At 35.2% G+C, this 24,152-nt stretch overlaps 1 protein-coding gene across 1 annotated transcript in view; it reads left to right on the forward strand.

Moving 5' to 3' along the window:
- Positions 1-472: 472 nt before the first annotated feature.
- Positions 473-24,152, forward strand: part of LOC136844181 (uncharacterized) — a 32,254-nt gene continuing 8,574 nt past the window's right edge. The window contains exons 1-2 of the mRNA XM_067113198.1: positions 473-599; positions 22,455-22,584. Coding sequence (XP_066969299.1) covers positions 488-599; positions 22,455-22,584 — 242 coding nt within the window. The 5' untranslated portion in view covers positions 473-487. The remainder of the gene's footprint in view (positions 600-22,454; positions 22,585-24,152) is intronic.

Genomic DNA, 24,152 nt, shown 5'->3' on the forward strand with positions numbered 1-24,152 from the left:
GATCATAAAATAATCTAAATAGAATAAGATTCAAAACAAATTTAATTTTTTAAATACAAGTTCAACCGATACAGTACTGTACAGGTAAGCCAGTTTTACTAAAGGTATTGACCTATTAAAGTATGATAACAGATTAACGAGACTGCCAAGTCACATTGTGAGACTGACATAGTCTTGCACAAAGGATTTATTCATAAACGACACTAGAAAATTTGAGTAAGGTAATGTTGAAATATTTTGAAAATCAGGAGAGGAGATCTCAATGGGACTGTATGTAATGTAGGAGGCTGAATGCTTTGCAGGTGGTACCAAAGGTTTGCTGCAAAAAAACTCTTAAATACCATTGCAGTGTTCTATGGAAAGCACACTTTTAGTGGTACCCCTCATATGGTAGTGCTAGATGTAACCTTGATATTTGTGTGTAGTATAGTAGCCTGATTACTGTGTTAATAAAAAGTCTTCATAAGAAGAGTAAACCTGTTAATTTATGAATATTTTTGTCAGTCTAGATGGAAACCAAACTCTGATCCAAGCTGGAAATGAGCAAAGCAGTAGTAAGATACAGTACCAGGCAAGACCAAATCTTCTAGAGGGAGTCTGTAAGTACCCATTTGAGGAAGCCGTCCTTTCTATTACAAGGTTTTTGTTTGGTTTCAGTTTTTGAAGTGTGTATGTGAATCGCAGTATTGTAGTTTAAAGTCCTTGTTTCGGTGTGAGCGTGGGGGAAAATAGGTTTGTTTCTGATGGATTTTTTTGAGCTGCACTTGATGGACACACATGAAAGTGACATGATAAGAGTTTGAAAGGATGCTCTTTTTATTAGAAGGGGGCACATTGAGTAATTGTGTCATTACAAAATACTGTACTGTCCTGCTTCAATATACTGTAAAGGGAACGCTGTGAGTCAGTTAGCAAACTAAGATACAGTATTTTTCGAGGTATATGTGATGAATCTCAGCAATTTCTCACATTTTTGTTCAATTTAAAGTTTCAGTATGTAACACTGGTGTTGCAGATGGGCAAAACACGGAGCGTAACCCATGATACACATCTTGATCCAAAAGAGCCGTCTTTTTTGCTTGGGAAGAATAGTTGAGTACATTTGAACAAGCAGGAACATAATTTCAATCGGTATAATAGAGGCATGATTAACTAATACTAGGATAGTATAACATTTTAGGAACTAAGCACTCCTTTCATGACTACTGTGGGTTTTTAAATAGATATGCCTTCAAACTAATAGGCGTTTATTCAACTTAGATGAAAAAGCATGATGCAAAACAGAACATTGACAATAACATTCCTACTACAAACTGACAGGGCATACAACTTGCAAAGATACATACTGTACACATTAATTTTCCATCACACAACATCACTTGTTCCATATTAATTTTGGTTGTTCCACACAGTCAAGTAAATACAGTACAGTATTGAGGTTTTCATGTACTGTACTAATATGAGTTGAACGTCTTAGAGGAGTCTACTTGTACTGGTGCTGTACTTGAGTAAAAAAGGTGAAGTACGTCAGGTGTTTATGAAATTGAGAATTTGCAGTATTTGTTAAATCTTGCTGACCATTGGAATCCTGGATAAGCTGCGTAGCAGTTTCACATGTTTTTTCATCAGCATTAAGATGCCTCTGGTTCAACAGGAACATTTTTGAGTGTTGAGTCCAGCACCTTGAGGAGCCATTATCCTCAGGGGCATTGTTGTTTCTGAGGCACAGGGAGCAGAACATGAGCACTTTCTGGGTTGGCTTCAGGTGAAGATTGAAGTCTGCATGGATCTCGGCTTCAGATAACTCTATGTCTATCACAAACAGTTCAGACTTTTTTGTACAAGACTGAAATTTCATTGAGACAGTGCCAGAATGTTAGCCATGTTGGGATGGAGTTGTCATTTGCTGCCCTCCAGTAATAAATCATGCATTTATGTGGCACCTCATTAGTAGCTATACACAATATATGTTGACTACAGTGAAGGGCATTTTGTAGTTTTGTTACGGATCTTTTAACAGTGAGGTACTGTCGAATACGGTTTGGAAGACACCTGTTCTGTAAATGTAGCACCAAACATTGTCTTCTAATTTTCCACATCCCCTGTAGGGTGGTAGTGTCATCAGTGCACCTCATGTTGAATTGTGACATTACTGAAGGTTCTTTGCAGTGTCCCATTGGCCCTTGGCTGCAAACCCTTCCATTCCTTTTACTGTACCCCTGCTCATATTCTCTTTCTTCCATCATACTTTCCATCCTCTCCTAACAATTGTTTCATAGTGTTACTGCGAGGTTTTCCTCCTGTTACACCTTTCGAACCTCCTTTACTCTAAATTTCCCTTTCAGGGCTGAATGACCTCTTGGGTCACAGCACTTGGCCTTTAGCCTAAATTTTGTACTTCAGTTCCAGTTTTATTTTCCATAACAAAAATTCCGTTTTTGTGTTACCGAGTGCGTGGGTTTCGATATAATTTTGGTAATATTCGTCATCCTTGGTAATTTTGTCAGTATCTATTGCTTTTAGTTTATAAATAAGATCAGTACCCACATCAAGAGAGTTAATAATAATTGATATTAAAAAGCAGACTGAATCGAATATCCTCTAACAATAACAGCAAAAAAGGCGCGGAAGCATTTATGATTTTAAACATTATATTAAGACGAGTTCCAAAAGAAATTGCCAATAAAGCAGTAATGAGAGGGAGAATGATAGAAGATAAATTAAGACCTGATGATAATCCTGCGTAAGATAATATAGCTATAATTAATGGCAATCATCCAATGTTCGGGATTCAAAAAAGAAAAATAAGGGAAGGAACATCACAAACGTAAACAAGATTAGATGAGGGTACGTCAAAAAATGCAACCGACAAACTGTAACTAGTAGTATATAAAATTATATAAAATTATGTTGTTAGTGTCTCAGGAAAAAATTAACTTCATAAATGCAGCAGTATATAAAGTTAATGATTTTGATGTTGCTCAGGTGCAAAAGTATGGGGTACGAAATGACCTTGGCTGTTGTGCATGAGTCCTGTGAATAAAAAATATGAAATAGAAGAGTCCTCGCTAATTGCATTCTGTTTTAGATACGTCAGGAATTGTTTGATGCTACAGTTGACGTCATTTGTGGAGGAAAAGAGACATTTTTTATCTCAAAAAAAATTTACGATGATGTCATGCAATGGAATGGAAATTGCAATTTATGCCAAGTGCTGGGACTTGTGAGATCATTCTGCACAAAAAGGGAAACTAAGAGTAAAAATGTTTGAAAGGTATAACAGGAGGATCCCTTAGGGGGTTAGTGCCCTCAGTTCACCTCTTGCAGTGCACCGTAGGCATTACTTAGGGTTCCTTCAGCCCCTAGCTGAACCCCTTTCATTTCTTTTACTGTACCCTCTTCCATATTCTCTTTCTTCCATCTTACTTTCCAGCCTCACTTAAAAATTGAGGCTTTCCTCCTGTTGCATCGTTCAAACCTTTTTACTGTCAATTTTCCTTTCATCCCTGAATGACCTCATAGGTCCCAGAGCTTGGCCTTCGGCCTAAATTCTTTATTGTGTTCTATTCCATAACAAGAGGAAAACCTCACAGTTGCACCATGAAACAATTGTTAGGAGATGGTGGAGAGTAAGATGTAAGAAAGCTAATATGAATGGATGTACAGCAAAAGGAATGGAAGAGATTGCAGCTAGGGGCCGAAGGGACGCTGCAAAGGAACTTAAAGTAATGCCTACAGTGCACCACGTGAGATGCACTGACATCCTCAAGTTAAAGCCTGTTGATTTGAAGAAATATCTATTTGAAAATCTATAATGTCATGAAAGGAACGTTTTTCCAAGAATGCAGAACTGTCCTGGTATTGGGTGCATTGACGGCACAATCTCAAGTCGTCCCTTGACAATTTCATTCACATTCCTTTATACGACAGGTTTTAGCACATTGCTTATAATTATCATCATCATTTTTTTATTGTTAGAACCGTCTGTGTTTAGAGTCCGTATGGCAATAAAAAACGATGCTTAAGAATGTTTGACTGTAGGCGTTACTTGATATTCTTTGCGGCGTCTTTATCTTACTTTCCACCCTGTTCCAACAATTGTTTTATAGTGCAACTGCGAGGTTTTCCTCCTTTTACGCATTTAAAACCCTTTTACTCTTAATTTCCCTTTCAGCACTGAATGACCTCATAGGTTCCAGTCCTTGGCCTCTGGCTTAAATATTTATATTCCATTTGTTAAGAATGTTTTTAATAGGATTTAAAAGAGTATTAATGGTTTATTGGTTCACATTTTCACAATTTCTTGCAAGTTTCAAATATCAATTTATATTTCAAAGAAAATGAAAAAGAAATTGCTAAACATTTAGAAGCGTCTCGTAGGATAACTCTTGAAGTTAGCAAAATAATTGCGTGATTGTTTTCCACCCTCGCCTAACAATTAATTCTTAGTGCAAATGCGAGGTTTTCTTCCTGATACACCTTTCAAACCTTTTCAGTGTCAATTTCCTCTTCAGCGCTGAGAATGGCTTCACAGGTCCCAGCACTTGGCCTTTGGCCTAAATCCTGTATCCTGTTCTATTGTAGGTACACTGAGCATGTGGTAATCATTCTGCAGCAGTGATTTTATACCTTGTAATACCTCAGACGCAAAGCCAATTAACGTGTCTCTTAAATCTCCCTAGACTCATGTTTCCAAAAGCACTCCGTTCGACTCCCACGTTGTAGAGTTGGTCTTGTGGCTTCAAACCCATTCCTTTCAGTAATGGACCGTGAAATATGTGAACCCATAAATCCAACCATTTCATTAAAGAATTTTAATTGAAGGCTTTCATAAGACGTCTTTGATGAATCGAGGCTTTAATTAAGGTATGTGGTCTTGACTGAAAAATTAAATTATGAATGTAGGCATTTCTCTTCTAGGACTCCTCTTAACGAGTTTTTGATTACTGTGTACGTGGAACTACTTATCTATCTCGTTGGTGTCTGGTCTTTTCCTTATTATTATTATTATTATTATTATTATTATTATTATTATTATTATTATTATTATTATTATTATTATTATAATAATAAAAAGGCAAGCTGCAACCATAATTGGAAAAGCAAAATGTTGTAGGCCTAAGGACCCCAACAAGGAAAGTAGCCGAGTACAGGAAAGGGAAGTGAGAGATAAAGAATAAACTATGACAGAGAAATAAAGAAAAGCAAATAGGGTAAAGAAAGACGAATTCATTTCCTCTTAACGACTGATTGGTGGTAGAATGTTCACAAAAATACCCTTAACCAGTCTTGAACATTTTATTAAAGGCCTTTTATCCGGATGACGTGGGCTTCATTTTTCAAGTGTTTGACTCTGTATTGAAGGCATAAACGAGGGAGATTTCTTAGTTAAATATGGAGGAATTGGAGTGTTGGTAAGTGGCTGGTTAGAATTATGGAATTAGAAATCAGCGTCGATAGATTACTTGTTTATTCTGGAAATGGCTACCATGAAAATCAGTTATTAAGAGATAACACTGCCAGTATGCAAAGTAAACCAATAGGCCTAAGTCACTGAAATCATCCGTGCCCTAACCATCCAATATCTCTGAGCTCCAGTGGTTAGGATGTTCTGTTTGCTCTTATAAATACACAAAAAATGAATGGAATTCTTTGCTTTCTTCAGTATTCCCTGAGTATCATTACAGTAGCTTAAAAGGAAAATGAAAAGTCAGTTTACATGGAATTTCCCAGATAGGTGAAATGTGAACAGGAGTGTATAAGATACTTTAACGATAGTAATCGCCATATCAAACCAGAATAGATCTTGGTTTGGGAACAAAAAAATGAAAAAAATAAATGTAACTTAAAACATGTAATTGGGCACACATGGGAAAGACGTCATTTCAGATTGTTGTATTCGTAAACCATCAAATCTGCAGATATACTGTACCTTCTCTCGATCAGTAAGAAAAAAAATGATAGTCTCATTCGCTAATGGGAAATCGAAGGTACTGTTATATTCTAAAGCTAAAGAAATTTCTTACAATTAAGATTGCTGGTATTTAAAAGGTATGTACTGCTATCACATCGAGTCTGTGATATTTAGATGCTTGTCTGTTTTGGTTCAAAATCACCTTGATTTCAGTTTAGTCAGTAGGTCCTGTAAAAAAAATGCAGTAACATAGAAAACTTATTCAGTTCAGTTTTGTATACACTTTATATATATATATATATATATATATATATATATATATATATATATGTGTGTGTGTGTGTGTGTGTGTGTATATAATATATGAAGATAAAAGCACTATTTGAAACACTATCTGAACGTTGCAACCATATATTTTCTGTGCTCCTGTTCACTGGTGCACAGAAGGAAGTGCTCGAAATATATGGTTGCAACGTTCAAATAGTGTTTTATGGGCCTTTCTATCTTCATATATATATATATATATATATATATATATATATATATATATATATGTATGTATATATACACTGTATGTATATATACAAAGTGTATACAAAAAACTACAACTGAATAAGCTTTCTGTGTTACTGCATTTTTTTTACAGGACCTACTGACTCAAATGGAATCATGATGATTTTGAACAAAACAGACTATATGTATGTATATATTATATATTCAGCCCATTTTACTATACACTAGGCAAACTATTTATCCAACACCTTGAAACTAATTGCTTTTTGTCATCTTCACTTAGATAGATATATAGTTGGCTATAACAATATATCCATATATCCCATATATTTGACTTCCTTCCACAGACACAACTACTGTATCCCAAATCTTTTGCACTCACCTGCTTCCTTCTTTGTTCATTGTTCTATATATGACTCTATATCTTCCCTCATCCTAGTATCATTTCTAGCATTTATCTCTAAATGTCTTTATGAATCACCCACTTTGATTATTCACGCCATCCATTCGAAACTTATTTTTTCCATCTTCTAATTGTCAATGTCATCCTTAGATAGAGGGGGAGTTGGCTTAACAATCCCTCCATACATCCCAACTTTGACTTCCTTCCACAGACACAACTACTGTATCCCAAATCTTTTGCACTCACCTGCTTCCTTCTTTGTTCATTGTTCTGTGACTCACGTCTTCCCTCATCCTAGTATCATTTCTAGCATTTATCTCTAAATGTCTTTATGAATCACCCACTTTGATTATTCCGCCATCCATTCGAGCGTTATTTTTTTCCATCTTCTTGGTGTCAATTCATCCTCATAGGTTATCTTCCAAGGCAGAGGAATGAGAAACATAAAGTTGTGAACCCCTTGGTGAGGGAAAATGTTCCAATATGTGGCAGATGAGTCCTGTTATCTTAAGGCCAGTGGCCATAATCCCAAACTGAAGAAGTTGGTTATAAAATGGTTAATGTGACTTCCATCCCCACCATTGACCTTAAGATAACATGACTCATCCACCTATTAGGGGAACTTTTCCCCTCACCAAGGGGTTCACAACCTTCTGATTCTCACTCTTCTGCCTTGGAAGATAATTTAAGAGGATGAAGGGAAACCAGAAAGATGGACAAATGAATGCTGGTATTGATGGTGGAAGAGTCGAAGTGGTTGATTCATAAAGGTATTTGGAGGTAAATGCAAAAATGACGTCAGGATGAGGGAAGGAGATGGGTAACAGAACAGTGAACAAGGAAGGAAGCAGGTGAGTTCAAAAAATTTGGGATACAGCAGTTGTGTCTGTGGAAGTCAAAGTTGGGATTGTTATGCCAACTCCCTTTCTATCTGTGCAGAACATTATTTACATCATATATGGTCTGGTAAATATTTATATATATAATATATATATATATATATATATGTGTGTATAAATATAAATGTATATAAAAATGTGTTGTATATACCAGTATATATATATATATGTGTGTGGGTGGGTGTGTTTTAGTTGCCTGTGTGTGGGCGTTACTTGGAAACCCTTACGCTTTCCAATTGCATTAAGAAATGAAACTTTCCTTTAGGCCAGAAGATGATATGGATAAGTTATTAGAAAAGCGAAATACACTAAATCATTAAATAAGTCGCCAAACAGTGAACTTTAACCCAAAAAAATCCTCATTAGGAAAGAACATAAGCCGTTTTTTATGAAACAAAAATTACGTCTAGACAACTTTTCGGTTATTGATATTGGCTACCCATATTGCAATTGATGAGGTGATTCAATATGGAATCACAGTATGCTCGTTCTGGGAAGCGACGAGTTTTATTGCCGAGACGGCATGTGAGGCTTGGCTCTCTCTCTCTCTCTCTCTCTCTCTCTCTCTCTCTCTCTCTCTCTCTCTTGCTGATTCTCTGTCTCAGTAGTACCGAGAAGCTCCCGTTCAGTAGAGCGCCAACTGCCGAGTGAGGAGGTCGACTACTTTGGCTCGTTCCAGCGACAGTCTGTGTGAAACTTTTGCTCCTTGGAACTTGTTCTATAAAAAACCTATAGAAACTTTTTGCACTCATTTAGAGAAACATAATACGTCTTTATCATTGCAAGGAACCTAACAGTATGGAAGAATATACCTCAGCACTTGCTAGACGGGGAGGCAGTTTAGATTTTAGAATTAAGTTGAATGAGTAAAATCTTCTTACATGGAATTCCGAAAGGCATAAAGAATAGTAATAATATGCAAGGCTGCAGATACCTTGTTTTCGTGATTGTCTTTGGACTCGGTGAGTATATATCTTACATGAGTAATTATAAACATAAACTTGGTTTGTAAACACGCCTGAATATTTTAAGGGTTCAGTTGGGTAATTGATTCAAAGGAGGAGAGAAAATATAATTTAAAAATTTCCATATATGTATGTATGTGTGTAAGTTTATATTTATATATATATATATATATATATATATATATATATATATATATATATATATATATATATGCCACGATAAAGTGAAGGAAAGTGAAACGATGGAAAGGAGCTAGGCCTTTCGACTTCCTGTCCTTTACTTAGCTTAGTAAAGGACAGTAAGTCGAAAGACCTAGCACCACTCCGTCGTTTCACTTTAATTCGTGGCATTGCCTTTTTATTTATATATTCATCACGTTCTATATATTCGTGATTTAGTTATTTTTATAGTTATATATGTATATATATATATATATATATATATATATATATATATATATATATATATATATATATATCATATATATCATATCTGCAAGAGTAACTGGTTTCGTGCTAAATCAAATCTAGAATTAATGTCAAGTTATATTTTCAATCTTATTCAACAATTCTGTAAATGGACTCGTAAAAGCAGTTGAAAAAGTGACCAGAAAATGGGTCGTGAATTGAATTTTGAGTAGCTGATGTTATTTCTAAATAAGGAACGTTGTTCTCCACAGTGACTAAATTGTGAGAACTGCAGATATTTGTAGAAATAGCTATAGTAAGGGTAATAATAATAGTGAAAAGTGTTCACAGTTTGGAAGTTTCGCTGAAAATGGAGAAGAGAAACCCCGAGAAAGTGTAGGCCCAGGTCTTAAGTTCTCCTTGTTGTAGGCGATGGTGTTATAGAATGGTTTTTAGTAGACGGGAAGTGGGAAACTGGTGCAGTTTCTTTAGGAGATGGAGACGAACTGTTGACGAAATACCCGGCGACTTCAATATTTCATTTCGCGCTTTTTATGATAGGCTTAGGGTGCTACCTTGGCTTGTTATCTATGCGTCACCTACGCCAAGGTGCTAGTACTAAACACCGCAAGGTAAATGTAAAGTAGACTTCCGCTCGAAGATATCGTTTATTAATATGATTTGCCGACTACACAAAATAGAAATGGGTGTATATAATACTTTGATCCCCGAGGGGCTAGTACTAAACACGGGGTCCCAAGGAGCTTCCGCCATGTTTAGTACTAGCACCTCGAAGTAGGTGACGCGTAGATAACCTGCCAAAGTAGCACCTGGCATACTTTTCTTTAGGTCGAATATTTCATTCATTCAACCAGAGAGAAGCAAGAGAGTTTAACTGAAAGTAAGAACCTGATATACTTTCACAGTGAAATGATAAATCCATAGGCTCATGTTGCAAGAATTCGATCGATGTTGGTGTATATTTTGTATTTATCGTATTTTTGTTATTTTTGTCATATGGTTTCCTATGTTGTACAGTTATATCCATGTTGTGCCTCGTTTACTTATAGCATTTTTTTCTTAATAGATTTAATGAAGGTTTTGTTTTGATATCTGGTTTTCCCCTCCAGTTTAGATTCATTATGACTACCTGTTATCATTATGAAGCTTCTTGGTCGTGTTAATTTTTACATTTTCAACCCTCTGGTTCTTTTTTTTATCATTATACGAATATAGTAAGTGGGGAAAAAGGCATCTTTATTAATTGCTTCAGAAAAGGACTTTCGTTTGTTTATTAGAAAAAAAACTCTTATATTTAGACGTCAAAAGCAAAGGTTTCAACCATGTATTACTTATTAATTTTGTAGATTTACCTAAGAACAGAATAACATCGCTCTTGATAATGGTTAGATAAATCCTACCTCAAAATCAGTTATTATTGATGGAATGCTAACTTTAAAAATAAATATTTTTTATTATATTTATTAATTTATAATTCGCTTGATCCTTCGATGATGGGTTAAACAAACTCGTGCACATAACATATAGTGTTAAGGGACTGCTGGAAATTCTAGCATTCAAATATCAAACTTGTTCAAAAGTTAAAAATCCGTTCTCTACCCTATATATTTTACCGTACATGCAGTCAGATAGAGTAAACGAAAAACCACTTATTTAGCTCTCTCTCTCTCTCTCTCTCTCTCTCTCTCTCTCTCTCTCTCTCTCTCTCTCTCTCTCTCTCTCTGTCAGCATATAAAACGTACAAGTTTTGCCGTCAAGTATTATATTTAGTTAAGCAATGTTTTTCCGTTATTTCCCTAACCTAATGCACAGTACATGAATGACTTCCCTGTTGGGGGTAGGGGGTTAGTGCCGTCAATGCACCTCGCGTGGCGCACAGTAGGCACTACTAACGGGTGCTTGCAGCGTCCCTTCGGCACCCAGCTGCGCTCACTTTTCAGCCTTCTACCTTACCAGCATTCCCGCTTCCTTTCATCAGTTTTGCTGTCCGGCCGCTCGAACGCCCTCTTTTCACGGTCTTAAGCGCTGAGTGCCTGAAAGTGGCCCAGCCTGAACTTCATAATTCGAATCAAGAGGGACTGCTGTGAAATAGCTTATAAAGTAATGACGGCCCCTAGCTGCAACTCCTTCCATTCCTTTTATTGTACCTCCATCTATATTCTCTTTCTTCCATTATGCTATGCACCCTCTCCTGACAATTATTTCATAGTGCAACTGCGAGGTCTTCCTCCTGTTACACCTTTCAAACCTACCTAATCTCAATTTCCTTTCCAGCGCTGAATGACCTCAGAGGTCCCAGTGCTTGGCGTTTGGCCTAAACTGTATATATTCCAATCCATTAATGACGGCACTTTCTGAGAGATAAACAAACGAAGCACCAGCTACCATCACCTACCTGGCGTACATTTAGGCAAACTACATTAAGATAACTTCGATCGTATTAATACGTTCAGAATGGATGTATGAATACACGAGAGACTTTGAATTAGCCTTAATATATTACACGACACAAAAAGTGTATTATTATACTCACGAATAATTATATACGCTGAAGCACTTTTGCTTCCACACTGGATCATGGGTCCGTCACCAAGATAATGAACCCGTTTCCCGCGTTTTTCATCGAGAAGATTATCGTGGGTGAAATTCTCCCTTAATTAGAAACAAGCGGCCGTTTCTTTTGCCCGTTATTGCGAAATTCATTGACTGGCGTTAATGAGTTTATACTCGCGGCGTCGACGGTCATAATTGCTTTTTTTTTTCTTAATCATTCTGTGATTCTTTTGCTAACGGCTTTTGCCTACTCTGAGATGATTATTGGAGATTGTTTTGAGGACTGATGTGTTTTTGAAGAGAGTGAGAGAGAGAGAGAGAGAGAGAGAGATGTAATAAACGTAAGATTTCCCATGTAGGTTTTTTAATGAAAAGACAAGAAATGACAAAATGAGAAATAACGAAATACAAACATACACACACATACATATATATATACATGTATATATGTGTGTGTGTGTGTGTGCGTAGTTTAAACTGGTTTGAATTTCATCATACTTTGAGCTCTCAGCTGAATTACGTCACCAAATATTGCGCATGGAATGGATTACTCTAGGATCGCCTTGATTAGAAACGAAATCAATCAGGCTTCGATGAATTCTTTATTAATTTGTCATTACCTGAAAAATGGGAAGATTTTCCGAGGAGAATCAGCGTTAGTCACATATGCTGCTGCACCATAATGGGCAGCTTTATTACGTTGTCGATATACCTTTAAACGGAGGAAGAGAGAGAGAGGTTCAGCAAAATTAAAAAAAAAAATAAGCTGATTTCCCCTTCACTGAATTACGATTAAGTGCAGGAAAGACAGTAACTCGGATAATAATACAATTGTCAGCTTTTAAACAGTCAGGTTCAGAGAAAGTAATATAAGGGAAAACCATCTTGAGTAGCCAAAGGAAGGTCTGTGGGCTACAGAACCCCACGAAGCGCACATTGCATTCGACAGAGTGCACACACTTCTCTCTCTCTCTCTCTCTCTCTCTCTCTCTCTCTCTCTCTCTCTCTCTCAATTTATTTCTGGTGATAGAAATTCATTTCTCGTCATAATGTGGGTCGGATTCCACAATAAGCTGTAGGTCCCGTTGCTAGGTAACCAATTGTTTCTTAGCCACGTAAAATAAATCTAACCTTTCGGGCCAGCCCCCTCTAGGAGAGCTGTTAATCAGCTCAGTGGTCTGGTTAAACTAAGATATACTTTCTCTCTCTCTCTCTCTCTCTCTCTCTCTCTCTCTCTCTCTCTCTCTCTGTATATAATATATATATATATATATATATATATATATATATATATATATATATATATATATATATATATATATATATATATATATATATATATGTATATATTGTGTGTGTGTGCTTTGCATGGTTTGGTTAAGATTTATCACGCTTTTTTCTTCAATAGTGCAAAGGATGAGGCTGCGAACCTCCTGTCCCAGGCATTTAGTGATTTTCCCACAAAGCACAGCGGGGAATATGTGTATACTTATATTTCCCAGAATACTGAAGGATCGAAAAAGCACGATTACCATAAATCTTAAGAGACTAATGACATCCTCCCACCATGGGTCTACAATTTTACTGTTATCCATTACCATGTCATCAGATAACGGTAACAATGGTTGCTCCGGTTACCCAGTGTTGCTCTATAGTTATTCATTAGCTTTTCATCAGGTAGTGTCAGTGGTTGCTTCAGATAACTGATTACATTGTCGTCAGCATGTTGCAATAAGTCTTTGTCAGTTTGTCAGTTTTCTGTAATTTGCTAAAATGTCTCAGTAGGAAAGATTTAAGAGCGAAAGGTATGCCTATCTAAAATGGATTTACTCAAATTCCTTAGTTCCGTAGGGGGATTATGCCGTCAATGCACCTCATGCGGTGCACTGTAGGCAGTACTCAAGGTTCTTTGCAGCCTCCCTTCAGCCCCTAGCTGCAACCCCTTTCATTCCTTTTATTGTACCTCCGTTCATACTCTCTTTCTACCATCTTACTGCGAGGTTTTCCTCCTGTTACACCTTTCAAACCTTTTGACTGTCAGTATCCGTTTCTACGATGAATTACCTCATAGGCCCAAGCGCTTGCACTTTGGCCTAAATTCTATATTCTGTTCTATTTTCAAATTCCTAGGTTTTGTGACCCTGAATTTAAGATATTACAGATGGAAGACTTTGAGTAATCAGGAAAAAAGGCTGAAAAAAGGCTAAGTATTGTTCCTTAATAAAAGCATCACTTACGATTGGGACACGAGACGGAATTACGCAAGAGCAAAAGAGACAAAAATAGGAAATGCTCAAATTATCTACGTGAACAGAATGGGTTTCTATTCTCAGGATAATAACGTAAGAAAGTTGAGAAATATGGATGTCTTCTCATATTTCTCATGCGATACGCTTTCCAGGAAACAATATGTTATGATTTTTACGAAGATCTGAACGATAATGACATTACTTGATCAGCTGACATAATAATTCACTGCATGTCTTTCAGTTCATTCTACTTCATTAAAGATCACTTTGACGGGAGAAAAAAAAAAGCAAGAATGAAGCAATTATGTAAACAATAAAAAAAACAAAATTCTCAGAGAAGAATTACACGGCTTAACTGTGCTGAAGAGCCTTTTGAGACTAAAACTCCTCCTTCTGAACGTGCTTAAGTAACGTACAACTCTGACGACGACGCCGTCGAAGGCGTCTCGAATCTCGCCCTTACGGACGGGCTCAAGTGCGTCTATGCGACGACGGTGATGTTAATGGCGCCTGGAATTTCATTACCGTCATATTTAAGCTTCGTTCCTTTCGCTTCGGAAAACGCAAGGTGAAGTTATTGGCTATTAACAGGATTAATCCCGGCTATTAATACCCCGAAAGTTCTGTGGTGTGAGCGCAGGCTTTACCAAGAACGATCGGTGCTGCTTTGACTTATCTACGCGTCACCTACTCCGAGGCTCTAGTACTAAACACCGTATGGTAAATGTACAGTAGACTGCCGCACGAAGATAGCGTTTATTAATATAATAATTCCTCGACCACACAATATAGAAATGGGAGTATATGATACTTTGATCCCCGAGGGGCTAGTACTAAACACGGCGTCCAAATGAGCTTCAGTCATGTTTAGTACTAGCACCTCGGAGTAGGTGACGCGAAGAAAATAAGCCAAAGTAGCTCCGAACGATCTTTGTTCTTTATCCCTGTTACTCCCACTTCGTACTTCTCTCTTGCGTTTTTGCTCTTTTCCTCTGTCATTCGCACTTCGCCTTTCCTCCCTAAAGTCCTCGGGATAGACCCATTCATATATTTTAATCCGACTAATGGAAGGTGAGTGACGCATCCGATATCCGAGTTGTTATTTTCTGCACGTGCTTGAAGAATGGGCTCAGATTTTGCAGGAATATCTCATTTTGATATGTACTCATATTTCTCAACTCTTGAGATTTCGTTCCATTTTTAGTTTCCTGTAAAAGAAAACTGTTGTGCCGGCTTTGTCTGTCGGCGTGTCCGCCCGCACATTTTGCTGTCCGCCCACAGATCTTAAAACCTACCAAGGCTAGAGGGCTGTAAATTGGTATGTTGGATCATTCGCCCTCCAATCATCAAACATAGCAAATTGCAGCCCTCTAACCTCAGTAGTTTTTATTTTTATTTAAGGTTAAATTTAGCCATAATCGTGCTTCTGGCAGCGATATAGGACAGACCACCACCGGGCTGTGGTTAAAGTTTCATGGGCCGCGGCTCATACAGCATTATACCGAGACCACCGAAAGATAGATCTGTCTTCGGTGGCCTTGATTATACGCTGCAGCGGCTGTACAGAAAACTCGACTGCGCCGAAGAAACTTAGGCGCATTTAGTACTTGTTTTATATGAAGATGATAAAAAACAGAGAACGAGAAATCCAATTTGTTTACATCTTTTTCCCGGAAAAAGATAAACGATTTTCACTCTGAAAAAAAAAAAAAGAAAATATGCGCACGAAGATCAAAGCAAAGAGTGAGAGTCAGTACCATAAAAGAAATCTAATCCGAGCTTTGTTGAACGGAACAATAAAAACATTTTATAGATATTTTACACTCATTGGTCGGATTTCCATCGTTATACGTAGCGCCTATAGACACAGATATATGAACCAACTCTCTCTCTCTCTCTCTCTCTCTCTCTCTCTCTCTCTCTCTCTCTCTCTCTCTCTCTCTCTCTCTCTGAAAATCGCAAAAATGTTTGAATTGTATTCGAAGGGAATAAAAAACAAGTTAAAAATGCGCCGAAGAGAGTTTTCTGTACAGCGAATAATCAAGGCCACCGAAAAAATATCTATCTTTCGGTGGTCTCGGTATAATGTTGTATGAGCCGCAGCCCATGAATCTTTAACCATGGCCGGTGGTGGCCTATCCTATATCGTTGCCAGAAGGACGATTATGGCTAAATCTAACCTTGAATAAAATAAAAACTACTGAGGCTAGAAGGCTGCAATTTGGTATGATTAATGATTGGAGGGTGGATGATCAACATATCAGTTTGCAGCCCTCTAGCCTCAGTAGTTTTTAAGATCTGAGGGCGGACAGAAAACGTGAGGACAGGAATACCTACCCACCCAGTAGGGAAAAAGAACAGATGAACAAAGTGAATAAGTTTACAGACTTGATGTGGAACTGTGAATCCCTCAAAACTGGCTTTGATGGTCTTGCCAGCACAATTTTGCAAAGGCCGGAGGAGGAGGAGGAGGTAGACTTGAATTAAATAAGAAAGAAGGAACTGACACCTTTCACTTTCAATCTGAGGTTTAACCTGTTCCTTATAGTAGAGGCTATTTTAGTTGCTGTACAAAATTGCAAACTCCTGTATTAATGTAGTCCAGTTGCCATTCTACCATCGACGTGGAGATATTAAAATTATTAATGGAAAACAATGCCGAGAGAGAGAGAGAGAGAGAGAGAGAGAGAGAGAGAGAGAGAGAGAGAGAATAATACTGAATGCAACCGATGTAACCTCCAATCCAGGGGGCAAAGGATTGATAAAGGAGAGATAAATAGTAGTGCAGAATGCAATGGCTATTGATAGAGCAAGAAGAGAGAAATGAACCAGTGAGAGAGAGAGAGAGAGAAACCAAGTCTGTAAATGAATCAGTGACCAGACTTTTCCAAATCACGGACCCGGTTTGAAAACAGACATTTTCCGATCGAAACTTTGTCGTATAAACACAGACATTTTGAAGAAACCTCGTTTCCCCAAATTAGCCTTTGAGAAAAAGTCCAGAGCGTTTCAGGAATAAACAAAGTCACCCGAATGGCTAGCATTTGAGTTCTACTAGGTAACACTAACTGGTAAAGTAGACCGAACTCAATAACGAAATTAATTTTAAACTAAGCGAATCTTATGAAGGATAAAAGTTTTAAACTCTAGATATATTCTTATTATATATAAAATATATATATTATATATATATATATATATATATATATATATATATATATTATATATATATATATATATATATATATATATATATATATATATATATATTATATATATATATATATATATATATATATATATATATATATATATCATATATATATATATATATATATATATATATTATATATATATATATTGTCACGTTCGTGCAGCCGTGGGGATAAGGGATGGCTCTAATTGTGACCTAGATAACGGCAGCTGACTAACAGAAAGTTGAATAGCGACTATACTCAAAATACCATAAGAATAAGGGTTTAAGGCAAATTTAGATTGTCCTCTTAAAAGTATAATTCGCTAAAATATCAGAAGAGAAAATATTTACAGGAGCTATCAATGGAGCTCCGTGGTGCTATTCAAATTAATGTACTAAGATCACAATCACTAAGCAAGTGCCACACAAGTGCAAACGTTATGACTCAGCCTTCTTAGGCTAATTCACATCGCAAGTATGGGATAGGATCCTTAGAATGTACTGGATGGGATACAGCAAGCAAGACAAGGATCACTCTGGGACTCTGGATATTTTGACCGGGTATGGCACCTGTAGTTTGCAGGGAGCTGGCACCATTGACCTACAGGTAATTTCACACAACAGGTACTCGCACCGAAGAGCAGGGATGTTGAAATACACGACGGAACTTTGAGTGACACTAAACCTGGAATACGTAAGCAAATAGCAAGAAACAGGTATCAATAATTCACTGTATGTTAACACTTATAGTCAAAGCAAATGTAATATTAACACTAGTATTCCAATATTGATAAATCAACAACCACAATCAAAATCACATGAGTCTCTGAGTGTGAACGCAAAGGGGTGCGGATATTGGAATAGGAGAACAGGTGGAAAAAACCAGGTAAAGATAAAATGGTGAGGCCGAACTGGACCAGACTTGAATGAGATCAGAGCCAGGTTCCCATAGCAGGGCATCAATGGAAGCTGCGTCGCGTGCAGTCCCCCACCACAGAGGGATCAGATGAAGCAGAAGGGCGCTGGTGGGTTTCAGAGGCATCAGCACTCAAAGGGCATGGTGGTTAGATAGGACCACCTTCAGAATGAGAGCATCAGAGAGATGTCTAGTGGGGTCCCTATTCAGGCAGACTTCTCAACAGGTAGACGTCATAAGATGCTTTAGCAAAGGATGGTCCATCAGAGCTCGTATTTATACTGCAAATGGCGCCACTGTGGGTCGTACTGTATGTATATATATATATATATATATATATATATATATATATATATATATATATATATATATATATATATATATATATATATATATATATATATATATATATATATATATATATATATATATATATATATATATATATATATATATTTTATATATATATATATATATATATATATATATATATATATATATATATATATATACACACACTGTATGTGCCAACGCCTTTTACACTTGAGTTAAATTGCTCCAGGAATCAAGACTGCTTCGACCTTATTCGATCCCCTCTTCCAGTTAGTGTCGCTTAGTAAAACTCAAATTCCATCCAATCAGGTGGCCTAATTTATTATTGGAACGCCCTGTGTTTTTTCCACTAATCTCTAAGTCTTCTTCGGTGAGGAATACGACAAAGGTTTCACAAAATGTCTGTTTTTAATCACAGTTTGTGAGTGAAAGAGCGGCTAATTTAAAACTGGGTCCGTGATTGGCGGAAAAGTCAGGTTCATTGGTGCTTTTTCACGTTTATGGGTTTCTCTCTCTCTCTCTCTCTCTCTCTCTCTCTCTCTCTCTCTCTCTCTCTCTCTCTTGTGGCGGAATTCACCCCACAAACAATTTACACGCAAACTCACCTGATCTTCGGTTGCTGGAGATGGATAAGGTCCACGGTCGCCAATCACAGCAACAACCACGAAACAAAAACTTAAACCGACCCTCCACCAACAACGAACAAACAAAAAAAAAGAAGAGACATGAACCATTAATGCTGGTACCAAAAAAACAGACGAACTCCCTGTTCACTTTCAAGGTTGGACCTCAACTGCCCAAGACTTCCCCAAAACCGAAAAACTCCCGACAGACTGACAGACAGAGAGACAGCCGTCCAACTCTCTTACAACCTCTCTCTCTCTCTCTCTCTCTCTCTCTCTCTCTCTCTCTCTCTCTCACAAAACGTTGGGAATGCTTAAATATTAACAAATTTCTGATCCTCTATACTCTCTCTCTCTCTCTCTCTCTCTCTCTCTCTCTCTCTCTCTCTCTCTCTCTCTCTCTCTTAGAGGTTATAGCCATTGCATTCTGCATTACTATTTCTCTCTTTCTCATCTCTCTCTCTAATCTCTCTCTCTCTCCATCGTTTTTCATTAGTAATTTATTTTGTAGCTTAGTCTTTGGGAATATAAGAAACGTAACAGTAATATGACCAAAATTCATATGTATATACATATATATATATATATATATGTGTGTATATATATATATATATATATATATATATATATATATATATATATATATATATATATATATATATATATATATATATATATATATATATATATATATATATATATATATATATATATATATATATATATATATATGACGCCTCACCAACAATCTCGCTACCACTCCGCCACGCAGATATTCATAGAAAACCGCCTGGATAATCTAAAAAACGTTGCTAGGCGAACAATGTCCAGTCTGAGCACCCGACTGGGAAACATCAGCAACTCGCTCAGGCAAAGCGCCCTAAGCAGTGAGGCAAGAAGAAGATCTGAGATGTGGAAAAGATGGGATGATCTCTTTCTGTACACACTGGTGGCCTGAGTTGCTGTGTTTACTCATTTTCTGTTTTTGCAATTATAAAGTGTAATCTGAAGGATCTGTTGTTATTATTATTATTATTATTATTATTATTATTATTATTATTATTATTATTATTATTATTATTTTGTTGAATAAAATGGCTGCATTTTGCGAAGTGATTTTATACTGAGTTTTCTCAATTCTTCTGAAAATTCTCTTTTCCTGCACATCAATATTATTATTATTATTATTATTATTATTATTATTATTATTATTATTATTATTATTATTATTATTATTTATTATTATTATTTATTATTATTATTATTATTATTATTATTATTGTTGTTGTTGTATTACGGTATTTATTATTATTATTACTATTATTATTATTATTATTATTATTATTATTATTATTATTATTATTATTACTATTGAAATTTGCTTTTTACACTTCTATTGAGCATTCTGGACCTGACTTCCGTAACCACCTAATGTTCCCTAGCTGGAATTCAGTCGTATGCAGTTTTTTTTTCTTTTTTTAGTTGTCATTTTTAACATTTTTACTATTATTCTCAATATCATTACTGTCATTACCATTATTATGAATACTATTTTACCACTACTTCAGCAACTGTATATATATTGCCGATTATTATTGTTATCATTTTATCTTGTTTATCTAGATTGTGTGTATTCTACTGTCTATACTTGTATATTCCATGTGTATGGCCCTGAGCTGAAGTGAAGATTATTATTATTATTATCATTATTATTATTATTATTATTATTATTATATATATATATATATATATATATATATATATATATATATATATATATATATATACATGTATATATATATTTATATATATACATGTATATATATATTTATATATATATATATATATATGTATGTATATGTATATTACACGTTTGTTTATCTTTTTTCATGAAAGTAGAAGCTGTCCCATCAGGTCAATAAATAAAGCTAAATTTTTTTTTTTATAAAATATACATTACCCTACGTATGAAATTAAAGAAAAAACACCCTTATTTAGTCAAATACACATTACTATACATACAAAAAAAAAACTCTCATTCATTCGACTGATTAGCGCAATATGACAATCCATTGCGGATCTTCCATCGAAGATGTGATTTCCAAGATCGTCTACGGAAATCACTCTCATTAATTTCGCCGCTGCCTTGGGCAGAAGATCGAACCCTTTTTATTCAAGACGTGAGATAATGCGACCAGATCTGTATTCGAGTTGATTCTATTGATAAGGGAGGCCCTTCAGAACCCTCTCTCTCTCTCTCTCTCTCTCTCTCTCTCTCTCTCTCTCTCTCTCTCTCTCTCTCTCTCTCTCTCTGTCCCCGGTCGTTGCAGATATTACAGCAATTTGTCTTTCGCCCACAGGAAGCTTCTGAGAGATTCTCTCTCTCTCTCTCTCTCTCTCTCTCTCTCTCTCTCTCTCTCTCTATATATATATATATATATATATATATGATTACAAAAAAGGGCAGTATATATATATATATATATTTTCTTTCTTTGGCACTGCCTAAGATATATTAAATATACTCCATTGTTTATTTCTGATCGTGTAGATTTATCTTTCGTTCACTTGCTACACCAGTCTCTCTCTCTCTCTCTCTCTCTCTCTCTCTCTCTCTCTCTCTCTCTCTCTCTCTCTCTCTCTCTCTCTCTCTCTCAGTAGAAGAGAGTCGTGTCTCATGAAAATGGCAGTGTCGATGTCCCAGGAAAATCTGAACAGTTCTTCATGTCCGAGGGAGAAATTGCCTTTGAACTTATATTGACCTTCTACGCCCCAGTAAATCATTGCAACGATCTGTTTCAAACTTTGCATACAATATCTTCAAGGAATTATTATTATTATTATTATTATTATTATTATTATTATTATTATTATTATTATTATTATTATTATTATTATTATTATTATTATTATTATTATTTGCTGTTGATGTTGTTATTGATCATGATGTCGTGGTGAATGTTAATAGTCTAATGTTCACCCTTATTGACACTAGTTTTATTATTATTATTATTATTATTATTATTATTATTATTATTATTATTATTATTATTATTATTATTGGTGTTATTTTTTATCATGATGTGGTGATTGTTAGTAGTTTAATGTTCACCTAACTGAAAGTAGTTTTAAAATTATTATTATTATTATTATTATTATTATTATTATTATTATTATTATTGTTGTTGTTGTTGTTGTTGTTGTTGTTGTTGTTGATCATGATGTCTTGATAATTTTTATTAGTCAATGTTCATGTGGTGATTTTTAAAATTATTATTATTATTATTATTATTATTATTATTATTATTATTATTATTATTGATGTTTTTATCATGATGTGGTGATTGTTAATAGTCTAATGTTCACCTTTATTGACAATAGTTTTATTATTATTATTATTATTATTATTATTATTATTATTATTATTATTATTATTATTATTATTCTCTCTTTGTTCTCAGGTGGAAGGAGTGACGGAAACAAATGCAAGTCGAAGAAGGAGGAGCTGGATGCCTGCCTTACACAGGTGGCTCCCCTGATGCCCAAGAGTGGTCTACCCCATACCCGGCCACAGCTGGACAATATGTGCAAGTGAGATCCAAATATAGTTCACTGTCTACTTATCTATCTATCTGTGTACTACACACACACACACACACACACACACACACACATATTTATATATGTATATATATATATATATATATATATATATATATATATATATATATATATATATATATATATATATATATATACATATATATATATATATATATATATATATATATATATCTGAATCACGAAAATATGGAACGTGATTAATATATAAGTAAAGACAAAATCCACTAAGGAAAGATAAACAATGGAGTACTGCAAGGCCTTTCGACTTCTTGTCCTTTACTTAGCAGACTGAAGAAGTATGAATTAAGTTTACCAAGAAAGCTCGTATAAATGACAGATTGGGATTACAAAGGAAAAAATATATGTACCTGGAATTCTACACAATTGAAGAATCAGTAGACCTACCAAAACCCCCTAAATATTTAACCTTGTTTTGGTAGGCTACTAATTCTTCAATTGTGTTGAATTCCAGGTATATATATTTTTTTCCTTTGTAATCCCCATCTGTCATTTATACGAGCTTTCTTTGTAAACTTAATTTTATTTTTCTTCAATCTGCTAAGTAAAGGACAAGAAGTCGAAAGGCCTTGCAGTACTCCATTGTTCCTCTTTCCTTTTGTCTTTATATATATATATATATATATATTATATATATATATATATATATATATATATATATAATTTGTGTGTATATATATATATATGTATATGTATATATATATATATATATATATATATATATATATATATATATATATATAATTTTGTGTCCTATAGTCTGTCAAACTGCTCGGGAAGGTCTGCAAAATTATCCTGGTAGCATTAGCCTTTTGTGATTATTTTAACTTTGCTGATCAGAACTGCAAAATTGTACTTATCATCCGTATATGAGTATGTAGAAAGGTATGTATTCAAATATTCATTTCATTCATAAATAGTTTTATAAGGGTACAGGCTTTCATTGTTTGTTTATTGGTAACACCATTTCAGTATGAACCAATCAATCAATGCTTTCATATGGAGTGAACATTTTATTAGTGTAGAGATTGAATTTCACTCTTTTTATTTTTTTTTATAAAATCCATCTTAATTCTCATGTGTTAAGAATATCTTTCTCATAATGCAGATTTAACATTTGGAAAATTGGAAAAAAATTTATTTAAATATGCATTTGAATAAAACAAGTAAAGAATTGTATTTAAAAATATATTTTAGTCATAAATCTGAAAAATGTTAATAAAACAGTAAATGTTCAAATGTACTGTAGACACAACGCTACTTAACAACAATTGAGATTATCTAATTAGAGCGATCCGTAACTTAAAACACTAGTTTGTAGCGCTAATCATGATGTTCTCACCTGCAATTATGAACAGATTAACTCCAACGCTTCCGTTCTGACCTCATTTCATAACATGACCTTTATCTCATTCTGTACATTGTACACTTTATGATGGACATCTTGAGAGCATGAAATCGTTCATTCTTTATGATCTGGAAACATCCGAAAACTCTCCATAACATGACCTTTATCT

This window comes from Macrobrachium rosenbergii, chromosome 12 (assembly GCF_040412425.1).
Source record: "Macrobrachium rosenbergii isolate ZJJX-2024 chromosome 12, ASM4041242v1, whole genome shotgun sequence".
Lineage (NCBI taxonomy): Eukaryota > Metazoa > Arthropoda > Malacostraca > Decapoda > Palaemonidae > Macrobrachium > Macrobrachium rosenbergii.